The sequence below is a fragment of the Vigna angularis genome, chromosome 7 (genome assembly GCF_016808095.1).
Source record: "Vigna angularis cultivar LongXiaoDou No.4 chromosome 7, ASM1680809v1, whole genome shotgun sequence".
Lineage (NCBI taxonomy): Eukaryota > Viridiplantae > Streptophyta > Magnoliopsida > Fabales > Fabaceae > Vigna > Vigna angularis.
The window spans coordinates 18,151,860-18,174,804 of NC_068976.1; the positions used below are offsets into that span (position 1 = coordinate 18,151,860).

Sequence of the window (22,945 nt, forward strand, 5' to 3'; positions counted from 1 at the left end):
TCTCTTGTATGATTGGACTCAGATCTTATTAATATTTATATTTCTTTATGAATACAATTCTAAATATTAAAATTCAGAAAAAATATATCATCTAAAAGTGTATATTAATGCAACATTCTCATTTACTAAAAAAAAAATAAGAAATATCGTATGAGATAAATATTATTACAAAATAAAGTATTAAATATTTAATGAACTATAAGACATATTAATTTAAATACATCTTTTATAAGTCATAAATTTTAAATACTTATTAATGTATCGTATTGTAATGTTATTACTCTGTTAGAAATTTGTACTTGCAATGGAATTCACGTTTCAACATCGGATGTCTATATCAATTGCATTGTATTGAGAATAAATCATTACTTTTGACATTAATAAGCCTTTACAAAGATCATTTCCATCAGCCTGTCATTTCTTCGGAAACATCATTAAATCGTTATAAACATTTTGTTTACCTGTCGGTCCTATATTTTTTAAAATTTTATTTTGTACTATAGCCACTCATACTTTTTTATTTACTTTGAAATTCATTTAGATATAAATATAATCGAACATTAAATATAAGTATCTTATTTATGGCAACATATTTGTCTCTCCCATGTTTATTTCTCACTAAAAAGGATTGGAAATGTTATTCTTGGGGTTTAAAATTAAGGAACTACGAATTTAAATAATAAAAATAAAGAATAAAATAAAACGGAATGTGAAGAAGGATTTTTATTTTGACATCTGTCATGAAATGGACGTGGTACGAACAAGACCAGCTAGACAACGTAGTTTAAAATTACTTTTCAACCTCTTTAACTAGTATTCTAAATCTCATTCTTTATTTTTATACTGAAAGCTACGTATGATCGTTAAAATTTAGTTTCTCATTTTTCATAGAAAATATGCATTCAATATAAATTCATGATAAAACTTAATTTAAATGTTCTATTTTAAGTAAATTTAATAATTTATATATGATTTTAAATAAATATATATATATATATATATATATCATTTGTTCTATATTCAATACAATAAAATTATATGTCTCTGATGCAAGGATTGGATTGTATTAGAAAGTGAGTTTAAGTCTAACTCAATCTCATAAAATCGACTTATAAAGTGAGGTTTACACCTTAAACAAAAAATATCACTAGAATAAACTCTAATCATTGCTTCAATACCATATTAAAAAATGGATTTTAAGTCTAACTCAACCCCACAAAACTGACTTATAAGGTGAGATTTGTATCTCACTTAATACCATATTAAAAAATGGATTTTAAGTCTAACTTAACCCCACAAAACCGACTTATAAGGTGAGATTTGTATCTCACTTATATATTATAATTTTGTCTTATCTCTAATCGATGTAAGACTTTCAACATATTGAAAGTTACAACTATATTCTCCTTTTCATTTGCATGAGTAATAAATATGTTGTAACAAATCTTTTTATTAAATAAACTTAAACACCCTACAACGTCTTTTTATCATATATTTTTCTTCCAATCTTTTTATCTTCACACTCATTTTCATGATCCACGGGTCCTTTCCCCTAATTACTCCCATTGTACGAATATAAGAAATAAGGTAAGTCGTTCTTGGAAAGCACTTGCTCCACTTTAAATTTCACAATTTGAAAATAAACCCAAAACTCGGTGATGAATTAAAAGCAGTACGTTATGTTTTGAAGATTGGATTTTATACTATAATAGAAAACCGATTGTGGTCTCTAACAATTAAAAATAAAGTGATTTGATTATTTAAAATAATAACATTAGTAATGAAGCATTAAAATAATTAATTCCTTAACGAAGTCTACTTTATGTGGAGGTGGATGATGGTTAATGGGCTTACGTCTGTACAGTAATTAGTAATTAGTGATTGAAGGAAACAAATCCCTTTTAAGAAATAGGTCGGCGAAGGAATCTTCTTTCAATTTCTAACCAATTAAAAAATAATAAAAAAATAGTGAGAGAGATAAAGAGAATAAAAAATATTAAAGAAAAAAAATAACAGGAACACAGCATTAACGCATAGAAGTGTCTGGAAGTGTGAACCTACAGTAAATATTTATTTTAATTATAATTATAAAATTATAAAATCATAAATTTGAGCCGCCTCTTCATTTTCTACAATAAAATATAGCTTTCCTCGTAAACTCGATTTTCCTTTACCGACACGTGTATCCTACATAAGCACCACAACAATATGGAATCATTTTTTTTTTCTAGTTAAGATTTTTCTGAACTTAAATATAAACAAAAATTAAATAATTTATATGTTAATTGAAAAGTTAACCTTATATATTACAATCATAATTAAGGAGAAAAGTGAGATTGAAGTGATTTTACTTTTAAAAGTATGAGTATTATATAGTAAGCAGAAAGAGTAACCTTATATTAGTCGAAGTTGATTAGAGTATTTAATAATGTTCATAATGATTGATGTTTGATATTGATGGAGGAAAAAGTGTGAATATTAGTGTCGAATGATAAATAGTATATTCAGAAAATAAGCAGATATTTCAAAGTGGAAAATCCTAGGGCATCTATCATCCAATATATTATTGACACGTAATTCAATCCCCAAAGTTTCTATCTTTCCCTGCCCCACTAATAAATACACTAACCCACTAATAAATACACTAATTAATCCATAATTATTTTAAATTTTAAAAAAAAATTCTAAACATTTCTGATTAAAAAATACTTAATGCTTGAGATATTTGCTTTTAATTTATTTGCACCTAACTAAATCTTTGTGAGTAAATTCGTTAGAGATGTAATATATTAATTACTATTAGTTGTATGTAGGGGTATTATTGAAAATATAATTTTCAACAATATTCCTTTTCTTTTTCTTTTGTAAGATAATATTCCATCTAAATTCAAATGTAAATAAAAATAATTTCCTTTTTTTCTTGCTTAAAATTATTACGCTCATATTAAAAAAATACTTAATAAATATAACGTGTCTTAATTATTAGCGACGATAAACTAGTGCTCCCATTTGTTATTTAACTTATCTTATTTCAATAACAATAAATGTGAAGAATTAAAAGTCGTATTAAAAGAAACATTCGTTTTGAAATGGTGTAATTACTCTATGCATATTTCAATCTCTTGTAAACATACATATATAACAATTAATCTAAAGTGGTTGAGAGATTTTTCTTTCATCATTCAAATTATATAAATATTTTTTTACATTAATAAAAAGGACCGATAAATATATTTTTTTTGGTAAAGTATTTCAAAATAATCTTATTTTTTTAGTAAATACAGTATATTTATAAAACAAATGAAATAATTATAAATAAAATAATCAGTGTTCCACTATAACTGAGAACATCCTGTAAATTTTAATATTTTTGAATGGAACAGAAGAAGTATTTAAACAAGTATATGATTGAGAAAACTTAATCAGTTTTGGTTTGAAATTCTAAATCATTAATTATTAATAAATGAAAAATTAAGACTCTTCATGTGTATTAAATTAGGATTGAAGATGTTGTTCCATGTCTTCACCTAATCACTACTTCTCACCTCTCATGTCAGATTACAAATTGAAAATGGAAAGGTTGATGGAGGAATAATTTAAAAAAATATAAAATCTTTCATTTTAACAAATAATAATATATTTAATAATTTGGGTAATGATGTAAGGGCCCTTTCATTTTACTCTACATGTACACAACACCAATTAAACTATATTTTCATTTTAGAATATAAAGCAATTTAACAAGAATTAAATAAAAAATAAAAACATTGGTTATTACTAAGTATTAGAGAGAAGTAGAAAATGTAATGGTGTTTATATAAAAATTTATAATAGTTTTTTAATATAATTTATATAAGCCATGTTGCAACTTGTGATGTTTTATATAATAGTTGATTTGAACGTGTTAACAGTTTTCAATAGCCACTATAATGAATAAATAAATAAACCCAAAAGCAGAATGGGACTCACTCACCTTGCCCTAATTTTATATTTCTATCCATATCCAAGTTTTCTTATTTGTATGCCTAATTTTACACTTTCATCTCATTATCTCTTTCTCTTTTATCATATTATTTATATCACAAGATGAGTATTAGTTTTATAAAAATGAAAGTTTGAATTATATAAATTTTTTATATTTATTTGACATGACTTTTTTTATTTAAAAATATAAAATTAATGTAAATTTATGTCAAGTTTTAATTTTGTTTTTTAATATTGTGATTATGGTTTGAAGTGTTTATTTTTGTTTGTGTTAGAGGAAATGATGGAGCATTAATTTGTATAGTTATAACGATGATATCTTTTAGAGATTGAGTAGTCCACTTGCATCTTTGAGTGATTTGACATAAAACCTATAATTGATTTAGAGTGACGTTAGAACCTAGTCAGATGCTGTTCATTTACAACACTTATTTTCCTCTTCTCCTAATTTCTTCATTATTTTATTTCTCCTTTGCCTTTCGGTGTTTTTGCTTTTACGTAAAAATGTTCAGAATCGCATCTGTTTCATTGACCCGTATTGACATTGCCATCGCCTTTGTTTAATTAAAAAATAATCATTAATCTATCATCAACATCATTTCCACTAATTCCTTCGTTCAAACCTATCTTCTCTTTCAACTACTTTCTACAAATCCTTGATATGATAACTTACACTCATCTTCTTCATCTTTTTTTTTTCTTTTACATGCTTTCAACATTTTTTATAATTTGACTGTTTTCAACATTTTTGTATAGCATGAAAATTTGATCAGTTTAAAATTGAAATATTCATATAATCGAACGGTTCATCTTAACATTAAGAACAACTATGTTGAAACTAAATATGATCATTACTAGTTAAAGAAGTAATAAAGTCGATGTTAATATAAAATCTATTTCGAAACCTATATAAATACAGATTTTAAATATTGTGATAGATTTGTTACATTTAATACATATTTATTGCTAATATTGCGGCATCCTTACCTACTTTGGGATCGGAGTGTTTTCTATAAGTAATTTTCCAATTCAACTAAACATTAACAAGTATAAAATAGAAGAAAAACTTTGATCCGAGTTTGAAATTGGAAGAATGTATAAAAAAAAGTTAACCTCAATCTCATGATCAAACAATTTCTAAACAAAAAGCTGTCCATTTTAGTCTTTTATATTTTTCTTTTGTCAATATGTCAATCCCTATCATGAGATAACATAGCTATATATATGTGACGGAATTAAGATTTTTTCTGTTCGTGTAATAAGTTATGCTATTATTAAAGGAGTACACAATATATAATACAACAACTCCGTGATCTTCCACATTTGTTTTTAATATGATATGATATGAATCATAACTAACGCTTAAAAATAATATTTATAATTTTTTTTTAAAATTAGTACAATTCATATATCTCAGTAAAGTAAATTAATATGAAATATTTACATAATTTCAATGTTTAAAATTTGAAATAATAAGTAAAAGGAAAAAGAAAGTTTGATGTAGAGTTAGTAGAAGAAAAAGAAATTGAATTAAGATATGCATAGATAATAGAAGATTGAAAGTTAAAATAATAGTAATGGTGTGTCAAGGTGGAAGGTGGTTGGGAGGTTCCTTTGGAGTTGTTTTTCTGGTCCTCGAGTTCCAAATTCCCTGAGAGATTAGGCTCTAGAATCTATAGATTTGACATTAACAGATAATTATAGTTTAGTATTGAAAATGAGTTTTGATAGCAATGCAAGATGTCTGATAAACAGGAAACCAGAATAAAGAAAAAAGAAAGGAAGCATGGCATTGCCGGCAATCAGTGTGAAGAGGATCTCCGAAATAGTAATAATGTGCATGGTTTCAAGATAGGCAATCGTAATGCTTTAGATTCTCCATCGCATTGAATCATTCACACAGTTATGCTATGTTTTGGATTTCCATATCTCACACCGATGTTATCAACAATTCTCTTTTATTCCTCTTCTCTCTCTCTCTTATTGTTTTTCATTGTCTCTTTCATTACCAGTAATAACTACTGTTTTCATTCAAATCAATTATTCTCCATCATTCAAACTAAACTTTCTTACAAAGCAGAGTCAATGCCCTTTTTTTCTCTTCAGACTTTTCTCGGTCAAACAGACATTTTCCAAATTTAAGTGTTCATGTTGTTCTAATTTTCCCATATAGTACAATAAAATTTTGAAATGGATCTCGACGAATCTGTATTGCATCTGCGTTAGATATTGAGTCTTTGTTTTTTATTATAGTAATAGTAAACCTGGTCTACGAGATTGATTTCATTTATATTTTTTCCTTAATATTAAAAAATGTATAACATATACGAGAGATGGGCAGGTAGAATAATTAACAACAATTTAATACTTTTGAAGCGATTATGGAATCAAATGGTCAAGTTTACCTTCAAAATCTTTGCTATAGATTCGAAATGGGTGTGTTCGTGATCGTATCTTTCAGCAGCTAAATCTCTTCTTTTTTTATGTTAAAGTGACACTGACAATGGGTGTATGAAGGGAACAAAAGTTGCTTGGAAATACACTTCATGTTTAAATGAAGTCAGCATGTATAATAGTGTCTTTGGAATATGAAGTGTAACGCAGCTAAAATTATAAAAAATACAAAACTTCTATATTCATTTGATTTTATTAGCATAAAGAAGTGACGCGTTCAAGATTCAATCTGAAAAATCAATGTTCATATGATATTGTATATGTTATGGACCGATGTTATATATCGTAAATTAACATTAACTTTAAAGTTCGATGTGGTCTCTCACTATGATGTCAGTCTCAAGTTAAAGTTAAAGGTTGAGAAACACGAACTTAGAAACTCATTTTTGCACCAATGATTATTTTTTCTTATATTTTATTTTTATTTTTCTATTCATTATTTTTCTTTAAAAATTACCATGATTATTTTAACTGTGACATCCCAAAATATATGGCGTGTGTATATAATAAGGACGTCACCAGATTATAATAATAGAAAGCAGTTGGAAACATATATCCGAATATTAGGATTACAGTCATCCTTAAAATACTAAGAAGCGAAACAAATGTACTCAAGTCTGCCCACATACCATGGGTTCAACATATTACAGTTTTTAAAATGCAAAAAAAAAAAAGTTAAAGTAAGGAGATCCTAATGGTACTAGGATTCAACGTCATCTTCCTCCAATGCTTGCTCCAGGGGCATCTCCTCGCCATCTGCTCTCATCCAAGTGGATGATCATCACAAGATGAAACATACCCAAACATAGCACGAACACAACAAGCAAGGGTGAGCTAATTATATAAAAAGCATACAATATGACAATATGCATGCAAGAGTTAACTTCAATCAAGCAAGGTAAACACGCATCCTAACATGTTGAATACTAGACTTGACTTGTCCGGACTTTAGAATGATAGTCGAGCTATGGCGGGTCTTGCACTCGTGGTGGCTTATGAAACTTGGGTTCCCCCACCCTACCACATTCACGAGGCTAGCCTATTCCGGGCCTTGAAGCATACTGGAAGCCCCCAAGACTGAGACCTCCTGCTACTCCTCACCACATGGTTCAATCCTCTCTACGTGAGAAGAAAGACCATTGGAGTTTCAGGATGACCCCCAAGACTGAACTCCTACTTTCATTCTAAACAATTAAGGGCACCACCATGGATCTTCTCCTTGAAGATCATGGAATTACGTCCATCAACCATACTTTTTAAAACCACATACTTTGAATCACCAATCATACCATTGAATCACACACACTTTCACTTTAACAGTATACAACAGGTTTGAATCTCATCATACGATATAATTTGCTCCAACACATACTTCACAAACCATACAACATTTAACTCTAAGTGAAACAATATAAAAGAAAAAATAGAAAATAAAACCCCGAACGTTTCGCACAGTGCACCACCCTCGCAAAATAAAACTGGCGCTATTCGCATAGCGCACCCTCCCAGCTCGCCTTGCAAATTAAGTCTGAGAGGAAGACCACCAGCTGCATGCAACCAGTAAAGTTGCATGCCCTAGGCTCAAGAGAGATGGAGAAACTGACTTACCCGTCCAAAACGGAAATTAATTGGATGGATGGGAAGCTCTCAACTCCATGAACGAAAGGATACCACCTATTTGACAATGCAACGATTGTAATTTGTGAATGGGTAGAGAGAAGGCAAAGCAAGAAGAAGAAGACAAAGTTTAGAGAGAGAATGAGAAGTTGGCTAATGAACTCAGATTGGGAAAAGTCCCTTCTAAGGTCATGATGTCCTTAGTTTTACGAGCCTGGTTGCCTTAACATAAGGTCCAAAAGCCCCATATTTTTCAGGCCCTTACATTAACTCTAGTGAATTGTCAAATGATTTTCCCACAGTATCAAACACCTTTTTTTCTTATAATTGTTTGTTTGGAACTGTAAGTGCAGACTGGATAGGGATTCTTTGGTGTTGGGCTTTCAAATGGGCCCATTCAGTGGTTGGGTTTGGAGAAAACAACCCATTGGACCTATTAATACTGCAAAAACTCCACAAGGTGAAATGTCATTGGATCAATGATTTTGGGTTTAGGAAGAACCTTTTGTAAATAACAGTTGCTGCTATCACATTCCAACCATTGATTCAACATGTGATAGTAATACATGCAGATGCAATAGTAAAAAAGAACAAGGTTCTTTTTTAATAGGAAAATGTTATTCCAACAACGCTTTTTTAACACAGTTTTGACACCGGCACGTGGCAGCTTCTAATTGGCTCAGTAATTTGAAAATGGAACAGAGAAGGGGTTACGGTCATAGGGGTATTTTGGGCTTTCCAAATTAAATTTTGACAAAATTTGGGTTTCGCGGTTTAGGGTGCCAAAGACGTTCGTTCAAGCCTTCCTTCTTCTCGTTCGTTCAAGCCTTCCTTCTTCTCGTTCGTTCAAGCCTTCTCTGTCGTCCGTCTTCTCTCTCGGTGTGTCGTCCGTCTTCGAAGCTTCTCTTGCCGTGTTCGAAGCTTCCATCCTCGGTTTCGTTCTCTCCTCCTTCTTCAAAACGTGCGTTGAAACCCTTACATTTTGGTGTAAGTAAAAATGGGCGAGCCCTGACATTGTGTTTTACTCTGTGTTTTTGGTTTTCATTAAGTTGAATGATATAACTGAGTGTGGAATGTTGTCTTCTTAGGGCCGTTGCAATGGAAGGGAAAAAAGCAAGTGTAAGAAAAAAATTAAATTTTTTGTTTGTATATTATTTAATTATCTTACGGATTGTAGTTAGTAATAAATTTTTATGATTTTTTTTGTAGTGGCGACTTCTTATCTCGATGGATTCATCGATCATTATTGAAATGAATCGTTTACTCCGACAGTGTCATGTGGATCGGATTAGGATGACACCATTTATGTGGTGTGTGAATATTAATAACCCTGTGGAGGTGAATTTAAAATTATTGAAGGTTATGGTTAGGAGGTGGGTTGGAAATGATAACAGTTTTAGAGTTAGTCAAAAGTTGGTGCCCTTTAGAGTTGTTGATGTGTTGATGAGCTTAGGTTTAGAAATAGGTGGTTTAGAGATTCCCTTTGATGAAGTAGTTGGTGGATTGGTTGGTGAAATGTTCAAATCAAAAACCATCAGTTTGAAGGACTTGACAGACATGTTTAATGTCATTGTTGATGATAAAAACATTGAAGTCGATGTAGTGTGTAGGTTATATATATTAGTTTGTTTGGTTGTTTTCTATTTCCCTAGGAAATCAAGGCATGTTTGTAACATGCCTTTTGGAGTGTTAGATGACTTAGACCGTTTGTGTCTATATGATTGGTGCACCGGTGTACATAAACACATTGTAGAGAATTTAAATAAATGTAAGAAGAAAATTATGGGAGCAGGTATCCCCCAGTCAGTCACTCTCAGTGGCAATGTGGCAGTGTTGCAGGTAATATGATATGTAGTTCACTATTTTGATGTAGTGCAGAACATTGTGAATTATGTTTGATGAAATAATTTTATGATATTTTAGGCTTGGGCGGTTGAGAGACTTTCTTTGCATGGTCATCCTTCGCACCGGTTTTTCCCGCGCATAATGAGATGGTTCCCGTTTAAAGCAAGGACCGAAAAAATTGAAAATATTTTTATGACCGGAGATGTAAGTGTTTTGTTTTTCGTTATTTTGTATGTTAAAATGGATTGTGTATTTTGTCTGAATTTGTTGTGTGCTATTGGTGCAGTTAAATATGGAGTGGTATATACGAAATGAAGATCGTCATAGGCCGGAAATCCGTGCAGCTTTCAACATGGATGACGGAGGAATGAGTGAAGGATCCAAGGTTGAAAAAGACGATGATGAAGACGAAAGCTCTGATGACGGGGCATGGGAAGCAGGTGCGGAGGAGAGATTGAGGAAAAATAACGAACATATCAGAGCATTGAATGCCAAGATTGGAGTTCTGACTAGGGAGCTATTTGAAATTTATCAAACTCCAATCTTTCATGAAGAAGATGCATGTGCCACTGATGAAGAGGTTGGGGGTGGAGTTGGAGGTGAGGAGAATGCTGAAGTTGGGGGAGAAGAAGAAGGTGATGGACATGGAGTTGGAGGTGAGGAGAATGCTGAAGTTGGGGGAGAAGAAGAAGGTGATGGAAATGAAGTTGATGACCCCCTAGGTGCACATGCTGAAGTAAGAGGGGATGATGAAAATGTTCGTAACATTAATTTTATTGAAATAGAAGATGATGGTGATGAAGGAGAACCGGAGGTCGTGCCATTGGCTATACCCCCATTGCGGAGTTTTGTTGGTGATCCAAGCACTAGTGTGGATGTAAACCAATTGTATACAGCAGTCAGCATCAGAGAGATGAACGTACACAGGTATGTGGTATGAATTGTAGTTGTGGTTGAGGAATATGTATTGTTTGTGATTGACTAATATTTGTATGTTTAGGGTTGTAAGCGAGATAATTGGCCAAAGCTTGAGCACTACTTCAATTTACACTTTGGCCCCAATGAAATACGTTGATAACATGGTTAGTATTGTCACATTTGGTTGTGTTTCATGTTATAGTTTATTTTAGTAATGTGAAAATTTTTTATTGTGTAGGTGGTGTTCTTTGCTTGTACGGTCTTTATGTACTTTGAGAAAAGGTTGTGCGGTGTTGTTAAGAGGTTTCATTTTAGTCCGCAGCACCATATTCTTACAGATTATAGGAAACGTCCACATAATCGCCATGTATTCACGCTTCATAACTATAACACTTATTTGCATTCCGATCATTTTGGACTTGAAGAATTACCCACGGCGGACTTTGTGAGTAACCTTGAATTTGCAAATCTTGTCGACTTTTGGTTGTAAATGTGTTACTGAAATTGTTTATATTTTTTGTAGTTGTTTCTGCCATTTGTCCACGATGATCATTGGTGGTGTTATTCAGTGAAATTGAGGTCAATGGAGATTTTTGTGATTGATTCATTGGGGAAGGGGATCAGAGACCGCAAAAGGATAGACACAGCCGTTGTAAGATTCGACATCTTTCATTGTTGATTACCGTGTGATTATGACATAACCTTGCATTGTTTAAGTATTTATTGTTTTTGTTAACTGGTAGGCTGAAAATGTGGCACGGTTTTTTTGCATCCTGATGAATATACCGGAAGGTAGTATTGGTCCTTTGACAGTTAAACAAGCAAATATCCCATCCCAACCAAACATGTAAGTTTCTTCAACTGTACTGCCGGATTATATTGTGATGTATATGGGCAAAAGTAATTTGATGTTGTGGGTATATTATTTCAGACATGATTGTGGAGTAATAATGTTGAAAGCAATGGAAATCTGGGATGGAGATGAAAAATACAACGGGAAAAGCATGCCTGAATATACAACTGTAAGTTGGAACTGTGTGTTTGATAATATTCTTGTATGTCCTGGTTTCTAATGTGGAAAATGTTGGTTTTAGGAGGAGCTGCTTGGGATTAGAAAGAAATATGTGTGTGACTGGATCCTGGACAATGACAACATTAGCAGAATGGAAGCCCTACATCTATACGGCATTGTCTAGGATTGCTAAGAAATTATCAAATTTTGACAAGTATAAGATGTTCAAATATGTACCTAATGTTATTTGACAATTTTGACATGTATAAGATGTTCAAATATGTACCTAATGTTATTTGACAATGTATAGTTGTGTTTGTAATAAGAATAGTGGTTGGATTTCGAAATGAATTGTTTTTACTTTGCGTTTGTGTTTGTTATAATGACAAAATTAGTGATTGAAAAATGAACGCAGCATTATAATAAAGATTTGAAAAGTACGAGACCATTTTCACTAAAATTAATGGTAATTAATGCGAAGGATTTGATCAATTTCTGAGTGGGGAGATGGGTGTTGGTGATTGATGTGAACGCAAGAAGCGTGGAGTGACCCGTGATGAGTAGGGGGACGAAGTAGTGCAAGGAATGAGTGAGACTGTTGAAAAAAGGCTCTGGTAATCGTTTACAGCACCCCTGTAAACGATTACCCGAGAGAAATTGCCAATTTGTACAGAAACTCCAACACAGGTACTCAGTCAGGTGAACACAGGTCACCATTGGACAAAAAACTGACTTTTAGGCACTTCTGGACCTGTCTGAGGCTTGTGCAAGTATTGCAGTGGTGGGAGAGGGTGGGTGGTGATGTGATGTGAGTCCAAGAAGGGTGGGGAGACCCCTCATGAGTTGGAGGAGCAAGCTTTGCAAGGAATGAGTGAGACTGCTGAAAAAAGGGGCTGGTAATCGTTTACACGAGCCCTGTAAACGATTACCCGAGAGGAATTGCCAATTTGTACAGAAACTCCAACACAAGTACTCAGTCAGATGAACACAGGTCACCATTGGACAAAAAAGTGACTTTTAGGCACTTCTGGACCTGTCTGAGGCTTGTGCAGGTGTTGCAGTGGTGGGAGAGGGTGGGTGGTGATGTGATGTGAGTCCAAGGAGGGTGGGGAGACCCCTCATGAGTTGGAGGAGCAAGCTTTGCAAGGAATGAGTGAGACTGCTGAAAAAAGGGGCTGGTAATCGTTTACACGAGCCCTGTAAACGATTACCCGAGAGGAATTGCCAATTTGTACAGAAACTCCAACACAAGTACTCAGTCAGATGAACACAGGTCACCATTGGACAAAAAAGTGACTTTTAGGCACTTCTGGACCTGTCTGAGGCTTGTGCAGGTGTTGCAGTGGTGGGAGAGGGTGGGTGGTGATGTGATGTGAGTCCAAGGAGGGTGGGGAGACCCCTCATGAGTTGGAGGAGCAAGCTTTGCAAGGAATAAGTGAGACTGCTGAAAAAAGGGGCTGGTAATCGTTTACAGGACCCCTGTAAACGATTACCCGAGAGGAATTGCCAATTTGTACAGAAACTCCAAAACAGGTACTCAGTCAGATGAACACAGGTCACCATTGGACAAAACAGTGAATTTTACGCACTTCTGGACCTGTCTGAGGCTTGTGCAGGTGTTGCAGTGGTGGGAGAGGGTGGCTGGTGATGTGATGTGAGGCCAAGGAGGGTGGGGAGACCCCTCATGAGTTGGAGGAGCAAGCTGTGCAAGGAATGGGTGAGACTGCTGAAAAAAGGGGCTCGTAATCGTTTACAGCAACCCTGTAAACGATTACCCGGGAGGAATTGCCAATTTGTACAGAAACTCCAACACAGGTACTCAGTCAGATGAACACAGGTCACCATTGGACAAAAAAGTTACTTTTAGGCACTTCTGGACCTGTCTGAGGCTGGTGCAGGTGTTCCAGTGGTGGGAGAGGGTGGATGGTGATGTGATGTGAGGCCAAGGAGGGTGGGGAGACCCCTCATGAGTTGGAGGAGCAACCTGTGCAAGGAATGAGTGAGACTACTGAAAAAAGGCTCTGGTAATCGTTTACAGGACCCCTGTAAACGATTACCCGAGAGAAATTGCCAATTTGTACAGAAAGTCCAACACAGGTACTCAGTCAGGTGAACACAGGTCAGCATTGGACAAAAAAGTGACTTTTAATCGAATCTGCACCTGTCTGAGGCTGGTGCAGGTGTTGCAGTGGTGGGAGAGGGTGGCTGGTGATGTGATGTGAGGCCAAGGAGGGTGGGGAGACCCCTCATGAGTTGGAGGAGCAAGCTTTGCAAGGAATGAGTGAGAGTGCTGAAAAAAGGCTATGGTAATCGTTTACAGGACCCCTGTAAACGATTAACCGGGAGGAATTGCCAATTTGTACAGAAAGCCCAACACAGGTACTCAGTCAGGTGAACACAGGTCACCATTGGACAAAAAAGTGACTTTTAGTTTTACAGACAACTGCAATGTTATTAAGTGGTATTGGTTAGTGTTATTGGTTAGTATTAAGTGGTATTGGTTACTGACTTTTACTCACAACTGCCATGGTATTAAGTGTATCATAAATTGAACATGACATAATAAATTTCGAGAGTTGAGGAACCATTTTGAAACTCAACAACTTCATTTTATTAAATACTTGAAATGATCAAAGCAGGAACTGGAGTACATAGTTCTTTAAAATGCAGTAAAGAAAGCCTAAACAAGCAATTTTAAGTCTGAGGATTGTTTCCAGAAGCACTTGGCAAGTGTTGCAGTTGTTCTTCAATGTTCCCAACACGCGATTGCAACGCATCAAACCTTGTAGTGATGACCATGTCCATGTTTCCAAATCTTGTTTCAAGGGCATCAAATCGAGTTTCAAAGGCATCAAATCTTGTACCAACAAAGGTTTGAAGTTGTTCTATGCGGTTGATTACATTATCTAGTGTTGTAGATGAACTGCCTTGTTCATCATCTTGTCCTTGATTCTGTTGACCTTCTTGTACGGGGGGATGGGGGGCATTGCCTTTGGGAACCCATTCTCCTTCATCATTTTGCATATAACCAAATGATGCTACAACTTCACAACCAATTCTTTGCTTGAACTTCATTTCTGAAATGGGATAACTTTCAGTAGGCACTTCAAAGTGTTCCATGAAGATGGTTATCAAATGTGGATACGGCAACTTTGCGTTCTCCCTTAATGCTCTTTTCATCTTATATCTAATAAGATGTCCCCAGTTAATTTGAATGGAATTGAAAAATGCCCATAGCAGCATAATATCCTCTTCGGATGCCTGACCAATATTGGTTGCACGAGGAATTAATACTCTAGTGAGAACGTAATGAAGTATCCTTGGTTGAACCTTCATGTGCCCCGCTAGTATTCTAGATTGTATGGCTGCATCATCTCTACACACTAGTTGCCTTGCAGTGACAGAATCGTATTGTTCTTTCCACTCATCTACAACTTTGCCTTCGTAACAAACACCATCAGATGGGAGATTAGTCAGTTGTTGAAAAAGATTAGGGCTGACCCTAATTTTTACACCTCTAACTTCGCTTCGAATAACCCCAGTATCCGATATTGACATGTTGCTATAGAACACTCTGACTAATTGTGGGTGGTAATGTCTTCTTAAACACACAAATGCAGTCAGCCCAGCTTCGTGTAATATGTCATAGAATTGAAAATTTTTTCCTTGAAAGTATTCGTCCTCTACATACTTACTCTCCAAAATTTCCCGATTTACGAAATGTTGGGCATATTTCTCCTGTTGCTCATCCGACGTGAAGAGATCATTGGTAGCCGTTGGAGGGGATGACGATGGTGATGGGGTTGGACTCCGCCGACGGCGACGTCCACCAATGGAAGAAGATGCCTTTTGTTTCTTCGTTCCACGATCAGCCATTCTATTTCGTTTAGGGTTTTGCACTGAGAGAAGAGAGGTTTTCGAAACGAATTTGAGGAAGGATGTGTTTTGGGCGGTTATAAACACGATTGCAAGTTATACACGTTATGCGGTGGGATAATTTGGTTTAAATAACTGAACACAGTAATCGATTACCACAGCGTCGTAATCGATTACAATAGGCTCGTAATCGATTACCAGAGCCTCGTAATCGATTATAATTAAAAAAACTGGTGTGGTCATATGCATTACATACATTCATTAAAGGTAACAAAATAAGCAGCAAACAACTTGTATATATCAGTTGATGTTGTTATCAAAATTGTTATGTACAGCTGACAACAACGACATAAATCCAAAATGACCCATTTCGGTCTCTTGTGATAGTTGGATAGTGTCCGCTTCAAAATGTTGAGGGTGAGGGTGATCACATTCAACAACATTACTTGGTCTTTCGCCCTGAAACAACACAACTACTAAGTTAAACATAATTGATGGACTAAAAAGTATGTAATAAATATTTTGACCGTAAATAATGACTCACACATTGTTCGGTGGGCGGTGTTGAAGTGTTTGTGAATGAAGTTGACTTTCTTCTTTTGGTTCTTTTCTCAACAGTGGACTTCAACCTATTTGTGCGTGGACGTCCTTTTCAGCAGTCTCACTCATTCCTTGCACAGCTTGCTCCTCCAACTCATGAGGGGTCTCCCCACCCTCCTTGGCAACACATCACATCACCAGCCACCCTCTCCCACCAATACAACACCTGCACAAGCCTCAGACAGGTCCAGAAGTGCCTAAAAGTAACTTTTTTGTCCAATGGTGACCTGTGTTCATCTGACTGAGTACCTGTGTTGGAGTTTCTGTACAGATTGGCAATTCCTCTCGGGTAATCGTTTACAGGGGTCCTGTAAACGATTACCAGCCCCTTTTTTCAGCACTCTCACTCATTCCTTGCACAGCTTGCTCCCCCAACTCATGAGGGGTCACCCCACACTCCTTGGACTCACATCACATCACCACCCACCCTCTCCCACCACTGGAACAACTGCACAAGCCTCAGACAGGTGCAGATTACCATAAAAGTCACTTTTTTGTCCAATGGTGACCTGTGTTCACCTGACTGAGTACCTGTGTTGGACTTTCTGTACAAATTTCCAATTTCTCTCGGGTAATCGTTTACAGGGATCCTATAAACGATTACCCGCCCCTTTTTTAAGCAGTCTCACTCATTCCTTGCACAGGTTGCTCCTCCAACTCATGAGGGGTCTCCCCACCCTCCTTGGCCTCACATCACATCACCATCCACCCTCTCCCACCACTGCAACACCTGCACCAGCCTCAGACAGGTCCAGAAGTGCCTAAAAGTAACTTTTTTGTCCAATGGTGACCTGTGTTCATCTGACTGAGTACCTGTGTTGTAGTTTCTGTACAAATTGGCAATTCCTCTCGGGTAATCGTTTACAGGGTTGCTGTAAACGATTACCAGCCCCTTTTTTCAGCACTCTCACTCATTCCTTGCACAGCTTGCTCCCCCAACTCATGAGGGGTCACCCCACCCTCCTTGGCCTCACATCACATCACCATCCACCCTCTCCCACCACTGGAACACCTGCACAAGCCTCAGACAGGTCCAGAAGTGCCTAAAAGTCACTTTCTTGTCCAATGGTGACCTGTGTTCACCTGACTGAGTAGCTGTGTTGGAGTTTCTATACAAATTGGGAATTCCTCTCGGGTAATCGCTTACAGGGTTGCTGTAAACGATTACCAGCCCCTTTTTTCAGCACTCTCACTCATTCCTTGCACAGCATGCTCCCCCAACTCATGAGGGGTCACCCCACACTCCTTGGACTCACATCACATCACATGTTACTCAAAATGACCACTCAAACACCAACATGTTACAAACAAGCCTGCAACTTAGGAGACAAAAAAAATTACGACATTCTGAAATCGACAAACCCACAACTCATAATAACAATGGTATTGAATAGATAAAATATGAGACCAATTCAAACCAAAACTCAAATTTTATTTCATTGAACCAAATCGGATACATTGAACATTGTTTTCTTAATCTATTTACAATGATTACAATTTTCATTACTTTCCAAATAACATTTTCAATCAACTAAATACACAAATCACTCATTTTTTATTCTAAGCACTACGGTCCCGGTGTATGGAGTCCTAAGTGCTCTTCCCTTGTAACGCCTTCGTGATCCAACCCTAACATACGTCTTCAAAGGTTGTTCATTTCCGTCAATGTCAGTAGGGGATACAAAACCAGTGTTCACAGATGGTTCTGTACGAGGCACACTTTGTCCAACGTCATCTTTATTTTGCCTTCTTGCCTTCTCTTTAGCCAATTGTGCCTCCAAAGTTGCAACCCTCCTTTTAAGTTCTTCAATTAGAAATTCTTGTTCCTCTAAGGCACGCATAAAAGTTTCTCTGCGAGCTCTTTTTTGTTTCTTCTTTCCTCTTGGTTTAGCATCCTTTCTTTTAGGTGTTGGTCTGTATTCCTCCTTATCCTTCGTTGAAGGACCACCATAAACATCGTCAACAACCTGAAATTTAACAACACATTACAGATTACACAACTTTGGTCAATATATGAAAACATAACAAAACTTTCGATAACAAACAACTTACCAAACCTGTCTCCATACACCGTTTAACGAACTTGTCTCCAACACTTATATTCATCCAATGCAATATTCGTGGAAATTTATCAATAGGACCTTTTGGTGGAACAAACAGCTCAAAAAACCATACCTAAGACAAATAAATCATCTTAACTTGTAACAAACTTAATTCAAATAACAATTTATGTAAGTACATCAAATACTATTAATTACCTGCAGCATGTACACACAACCGTTGACGTAAACGTTTGAAATACCTTTGCCTTTCTTCAAGCCTTTTGAAGCTTTGCACAAACTATGTAACAGAAAACGATAAACTAGACTACCCCAACAATAACTACCCAAAGCACTTAAGTTGTCAACAACATTAAACATTACGGGAAACACTTTCCCGCTACGTTTTGGAAATAAAATCTCACTTATCCCTACCAGGAGGTAAAGGCTACAAAAATGAGAACAAGGAATCTTCTTCTTTTGTTTTCGCATTAGAATTTTGTATATTGAATTCAATTCCTTTGTTCCTTTGCCTATGTATTTCACACATTCACTATTGCCTAGCTCTTCCTTTAAGTTAATGTTTGCACCATCTGTACTCAGTCCCAACCCTAAATAAATATCATTTTCATTTATATTCAAAACTTTATTCCCAACTATAAAACCACTACTACAGTCGTCCCACTTACCCAATAACTCACTCAGTATATTTCTACCTACTTTAACATTGACATTGACATCTAAAAACCAAGCAAATGGAGTTGTCGCAATCAATGATCGATGCTCCTTTGTTAAGCGTTCGTTCAAAGTACATATATACTTTGTCGAAAAAGAGTGACGAACACTCAACTGCATAAACCAAAATCAAATCATCAAAACAACGAAACCCAATAACCCAAGCACCACAACACAACGATACGAACCCCAAACATTAACCCAAATCAAATAACCATGCTACGAGATGCCCAAACCGAATAACCAAGATACGACATGGAATGGAAAACCACTTACCGTAGTCGTCGGACAATCGTCACCGGAACTTGCCATTACGCACGATAACAGGAGACCAAACTGGCCGGAGACAACAGGATGCAAATGGAACGAAGCGAGACGAAACGCGACCTTCCACCTCTCAAGAGAACGGACCTTCGTTTGCAATGGAACAGAGAAAGGGAAAGGCAATGGACCAGAGAAAGGGGAAGGGGTATTTTAGGATTTTCACTCAAAATAAGGGTTACGGTCATAGGTTTTAAAAAAAAAAAAATTTAAACGAACCAATGAGATGGCGACACGTGGCGACACGTGGCGTTGTCAAAAGAGTGTTAAAAATCTGTTGTTGGAATATCGCGGTCCTTTTTAATATAATATGATACATGCAGACTCCATAGTAATACATCAAGCTGAACCTTTTAAATAAAGGGATAACATTAAAGCAAATAAAATATTATATTATTAAAATAAATTTTATCACAAAAAAATAATATTTGCTTAATTTGATATTGACACGATGGCCAAACAGGCTTGCATGCATGCTCGAGTTTCGTTTCTTCATTCATGTGAGCTCCATATAAAGTTTGAAACGTCATCAAGCTATAATGAAATTCAGTGGTAGATATTGGCAAAGAGGTTCCAAGTTGTTAATGGAAGGAAAGCAAGACTGCACAACATGCACGAAGCAACGTGACGTGACAAGTAACTGACTCTTTTTTTTTTTTTAATGAAAAATATATATTTTATTTTCATGAGAAAAAAAAAGAATAAAAAAGAATATATACAAAGAAACTGCTTGATGAGAAGTTACAATAACTGTCAAGAGATACATAAGGCAGAAGGCGTCCCTTGGAAAAAGGTTTTGGATTTGGTTGAATTGAGGTATGAAGGAGGATTCTGACTGCGCCGAAGAAGCGGAGAAGAAGCGGAGAAGAACAATAGTGACAATGGAAGAGGAGGGGTGGAAGGGGAAGAGATCCTCCGATCCACGTCCATGCACGGAGTGCGGCAAGAAGTTCTGGTCGTGGAAGGCACTCTTCGGGCACATGCGATGCCACCCTGAGCGTCAGTGGAGAGGGATCAACCCTCCGCCCAACGCAAGAAGACATCATCAACAGCAGCAGCAGCAACGACAACAGCAACAACAGATGACGATGATAATGAGCCAGGAAGACCACGAGGTGGCTGCCTGTTTGCTTCTGCTGGCGAATTCCAACAACAGCAACAGAGAGAAAGGGAAAGAGAAAGAGAAGGAGGAAGAGGTTCAGCAGTGGCAGTTCGAGTGCTCGAGTTGCAACAGGGTGTTCGGATCGCACCAGGCTCTTGGAGGGCACCGTGCGAGTCACAAGAACGTGAAGGGGTGTTTTGCGAACACTGGTAATAATGTAAGCATAGGGTTAGGCATTGGAAGTAGCGGGAAGTGTGAGGAGGAGAACGTGAACATGAACATGAACATGAGTGGTGATGGTCACAAGTGCAGCATATGCCTGAGGGTGTTCTCCACAGGGCAAGCACTTGGTGGGCACAAGAGGTGTCATTGGGAGAATCAGAAAGGGGAAAACCTTCTCCTCCTTGACTCACCTAAGTCCTCCCTCGACTTGAATTCTCCTCCCCTCACTCTCGATTTGAGGTTGGGACTCTAGTCTCCACTTTCTCACTTAGGTTTTACACTATCATATACCTGCTTTCCAATTCATTTATGTTCCTTCTTCCGAATAACTCATATTTGTATTAATACCATGCCGCCGGCAACAACATGCTATCCAACTATACCATATTATTAACAAACAACCAAAGATGTGCACTATGCTGTATATGTATATATTTCTCCCTCTTGTCTTTCTTTGATGGATATATATGATGAAACCTTTCCTTTCAGAATATGTGTAGTCGTCAAATTTATGCTTTGTATCAAACTCTGACATGATTAATGGATACCTCAGAAGTTTATATGCTTATCTTGATCCTATCAGGCTAGAGGTGAAGTGGGTTGAATTGCTTCTTTGTAGATTCTACAAGATAAAAAATGTGCCCACTATAAACCTAAACCAAAACCAACATCATTGTAAATAGTTTAAGTTAAACTTGCAACATACTTCTCAAATGGATCGATGCAATCACCTGATATCGTCTATTTTATTGAATTTATTATTACAATTTGTAAGTTTTTGTTGTTTCATTTCTCATTCAGTAGTTTTTATTTTATAATGCTTAGTAAGTAAGTTCTTTTAACATTCTTCTTATTTTAAGTATTATATTTATAATATTTAATTTAAAAATTATAATGACTTCTTGACTTAATAATTGTATGAGTCTAATTTGAGTAAATCTCGTACGTTTGTTTAAAGCCTATAAAGAAGTTTAGAATTGATATTATGCCACAATCCCTTCGTTTATGATTTGGGACAGGGATATTGTGTAACCTTCTAAGAAATGTCCTAGCGCAACAATCGATTGATGGAGCTCAATCAATATTCAATTCACCTATAATTTTGAAGGTCATCAGGAAGAGGAGATTTTATTGTGTATGATGGGCAGAGAATACTTCTTAAGTAAGGATATACAATAGATAAAAATATAACATACTCTATTGTATCATTTCATTATAAAATATTTAAACAATCAAATGATATTTTATTTTAGGCTTAAATACCTACTTAGTCCCCGTGTTAATAGCTGAATTGCCATTTAATACCCGGTTTTAAAAATGAAGACATTAGGTCCCTATATTATGAAAAGTGTATGACTTTAGTCCTGTCGGTTAAGTTGGTAGTAACGGTGTTAATTTCGCGCTGACATGGCTACGCTTCTTTTCTCTCTCCTCTGCTCTTCCTGACACCTCAAATTGGGCAATGGTTCTTTTGACCTCTGAAGCGGAGAAGCTTCACTCCTTGAATTTTTTCCTTCGATGTAGTTTCTTGATCCAGAAAGTTCATATGAGATCAAGCCATCCACTAATGCTATGCAGATGGAGAATGCTTGCAGAAGTGAGAATGAAGAATCAAAAGCTACCGAATATACCCCAGGCTTAAAGGGAGAAAAACTGAAAGCAGGCTGGTTTTCTTGGTCCTGGTCATTACCCTGTAGTAAACATAGATGATTATTACAAAAATTCATTTCTGATCAATTATCTAAAGGCGGTTATGACTAACAAGATTAATAACAAAAAGATTAGAAAAATAGCAAACTTAAATTAATCAACACAATACCTGGAGGAAAAGCTCAAAGGGATGTGGGAAACAAGCTTTCGAAATTCTTGATTCTCTGTACTGGTAATCGATTACACCATTTTGGTAATCAATTACCAGGTGGGTTATGTTGGAAGAAGCACTCTTGCGTGAAAATCGCGCCGGGCGGACGATCTGTATGTGGACGAGCGTTCACTGAAAATGGACGAGCGTCCACTTCTCCTACCGAGCGTCCACTGAGCGCATCTCGACGAGCGTCCTCTTAGCTAGATGGACGAACGTCCTCTTAGCTTTCGGGACGAGCGTTCTCTCTGCCGGACGAGCGTCCTCTTCTGACTGGACGAGCGTCGCTTCTGCCTGGACGAGCGTCCGCTTCTGCCTGGACGAGCGTCCGCTTCTGCCTGGACGAGCGTCCGCTTCTG

The 22,945-nt window shown here is 36.2% G+C and overlaps 3 protein-coding genes across 3 annotated transcripts; 2 read left to right on the top strand and 1 right to left on the bottom strand.

Moving 5' to 3' along the window:
* The first annotated feature begins 8,843 nt into the window (after positions 1-8,843).
* LOC108322743 (uncharacterized) lies at positions 8,844-11,595 on the top strand. The gene is made up of 8 exons (XM_052880201.1): positions 8,844-9,042; positions 9,144-9,174; positions 9,265-9,894; positions 9,979-10,104; positions 10,187-10,982; positions 11,057-11,263; positions 11,342-11,470; positions 11,562-11,595. Exons 2-5 carry the CDS (start codon positions 9,154-9,156, stop codon positions 10,838-10,840), a joined length of 1,431 nt encoding a protein of 476 aa, XP_052736161.1. The 5' UTR covers positions 8,844-9,042; positions 9,144-9,153; the 3' UTR covers positions 10,841-10,982; positions 11,057-11,263; positions 11,342-11,470; positions 11,562-11,595.
* Positions 11,596-17,702: 6,107 nt separating this feature from the next.
* On the bottom strand, positions 17,703-19,544 carry LOC128197731 (uncharacterized). Its single transcript, XM_052880202.1, has 4 exons — positions 19,357-19,544; positions 18,565-19,194; positions 18,359-18,481; positions 17,703-18,273 (listed from the first exon to the last, which is right to left on the bottom strand). The coding sequence occupies exons 1-4, from the start codon at positions 19,390-19,392 to the stop codon at positions 17,851-17,853; spliced, it is 1,212 nt and encodes a 403-aa protein (XP_052736162.1). The 5' UTR covers positions 19,393-19,544; the 3' UTR covers positions 17,703-17,850.
* A 724-nt stretch (positions 19,545-20,268) lies between these two features.
* Positions 20,269-21,287, top strand: LOC108322744 (zinc finger protein ZAT3). The gene has a single exon (XM_017554959.2). It carries the CDS (start codon positions 20,283-20,285, stop codon positions 20,976-20,978), a length of 696 nt encoding a protein of 231 aa, XP_017410448.2. The 5' UTR covers positions 20,269-20,282; the 3' UTR covers positions 20,979-21,287.
* The last annotated feature ends 1,658 nt before the right edge of the window (positions 21,288-22,945 follow it).

Coding starts and splice junctions, on each gene's coding strand:
- LOC108322743 (XM_052880201.1), top strand. CDS start 9,154: ATGGAAGGGAAAAAAGCAAGT. Junction 9,175..9,264: donor TGGAAGGGAAAAAAGCAAGT/GTAAGAAAAAAA, acceptor TTTTTTTTGTAG/TGGCGACTTCTTATCTCGAT. Junction 9,895..9,978: donor GCAATGTGGCAGTGTTGCAG/GTAATATGATAT, acceptor ATGATATTTTAG/GCTTGGGCGGTTGAGAGACT.
- LOC108322744 (XM_017554959.2), top strand. CDS start 20,283: ATGGAAGAGGAGGGGTGGAAGGGGAAGAGATCCTCCGATCCACGTCCA.
- LOC128197731 (XM_052880202.1), bottom strand. CDS start 19,392: ATGGCAAGTTCCGGTGACGATTGTCCGACGACTACG. Junction 19,195..19,356: donor ACGATTGTCCGACGACTACG/GTAAGTGGTTTT, acceptor TGGTTTATGCAG/TTGAGTGTTCGTCACTCTTT. Junction 18,482..18,564: donor GTTGTGTGTACATGCTGCAG/GTAATTAATAGT, acceptor TATTTGTCTTAG/GTATGGTTTTTTGAGCTGTT.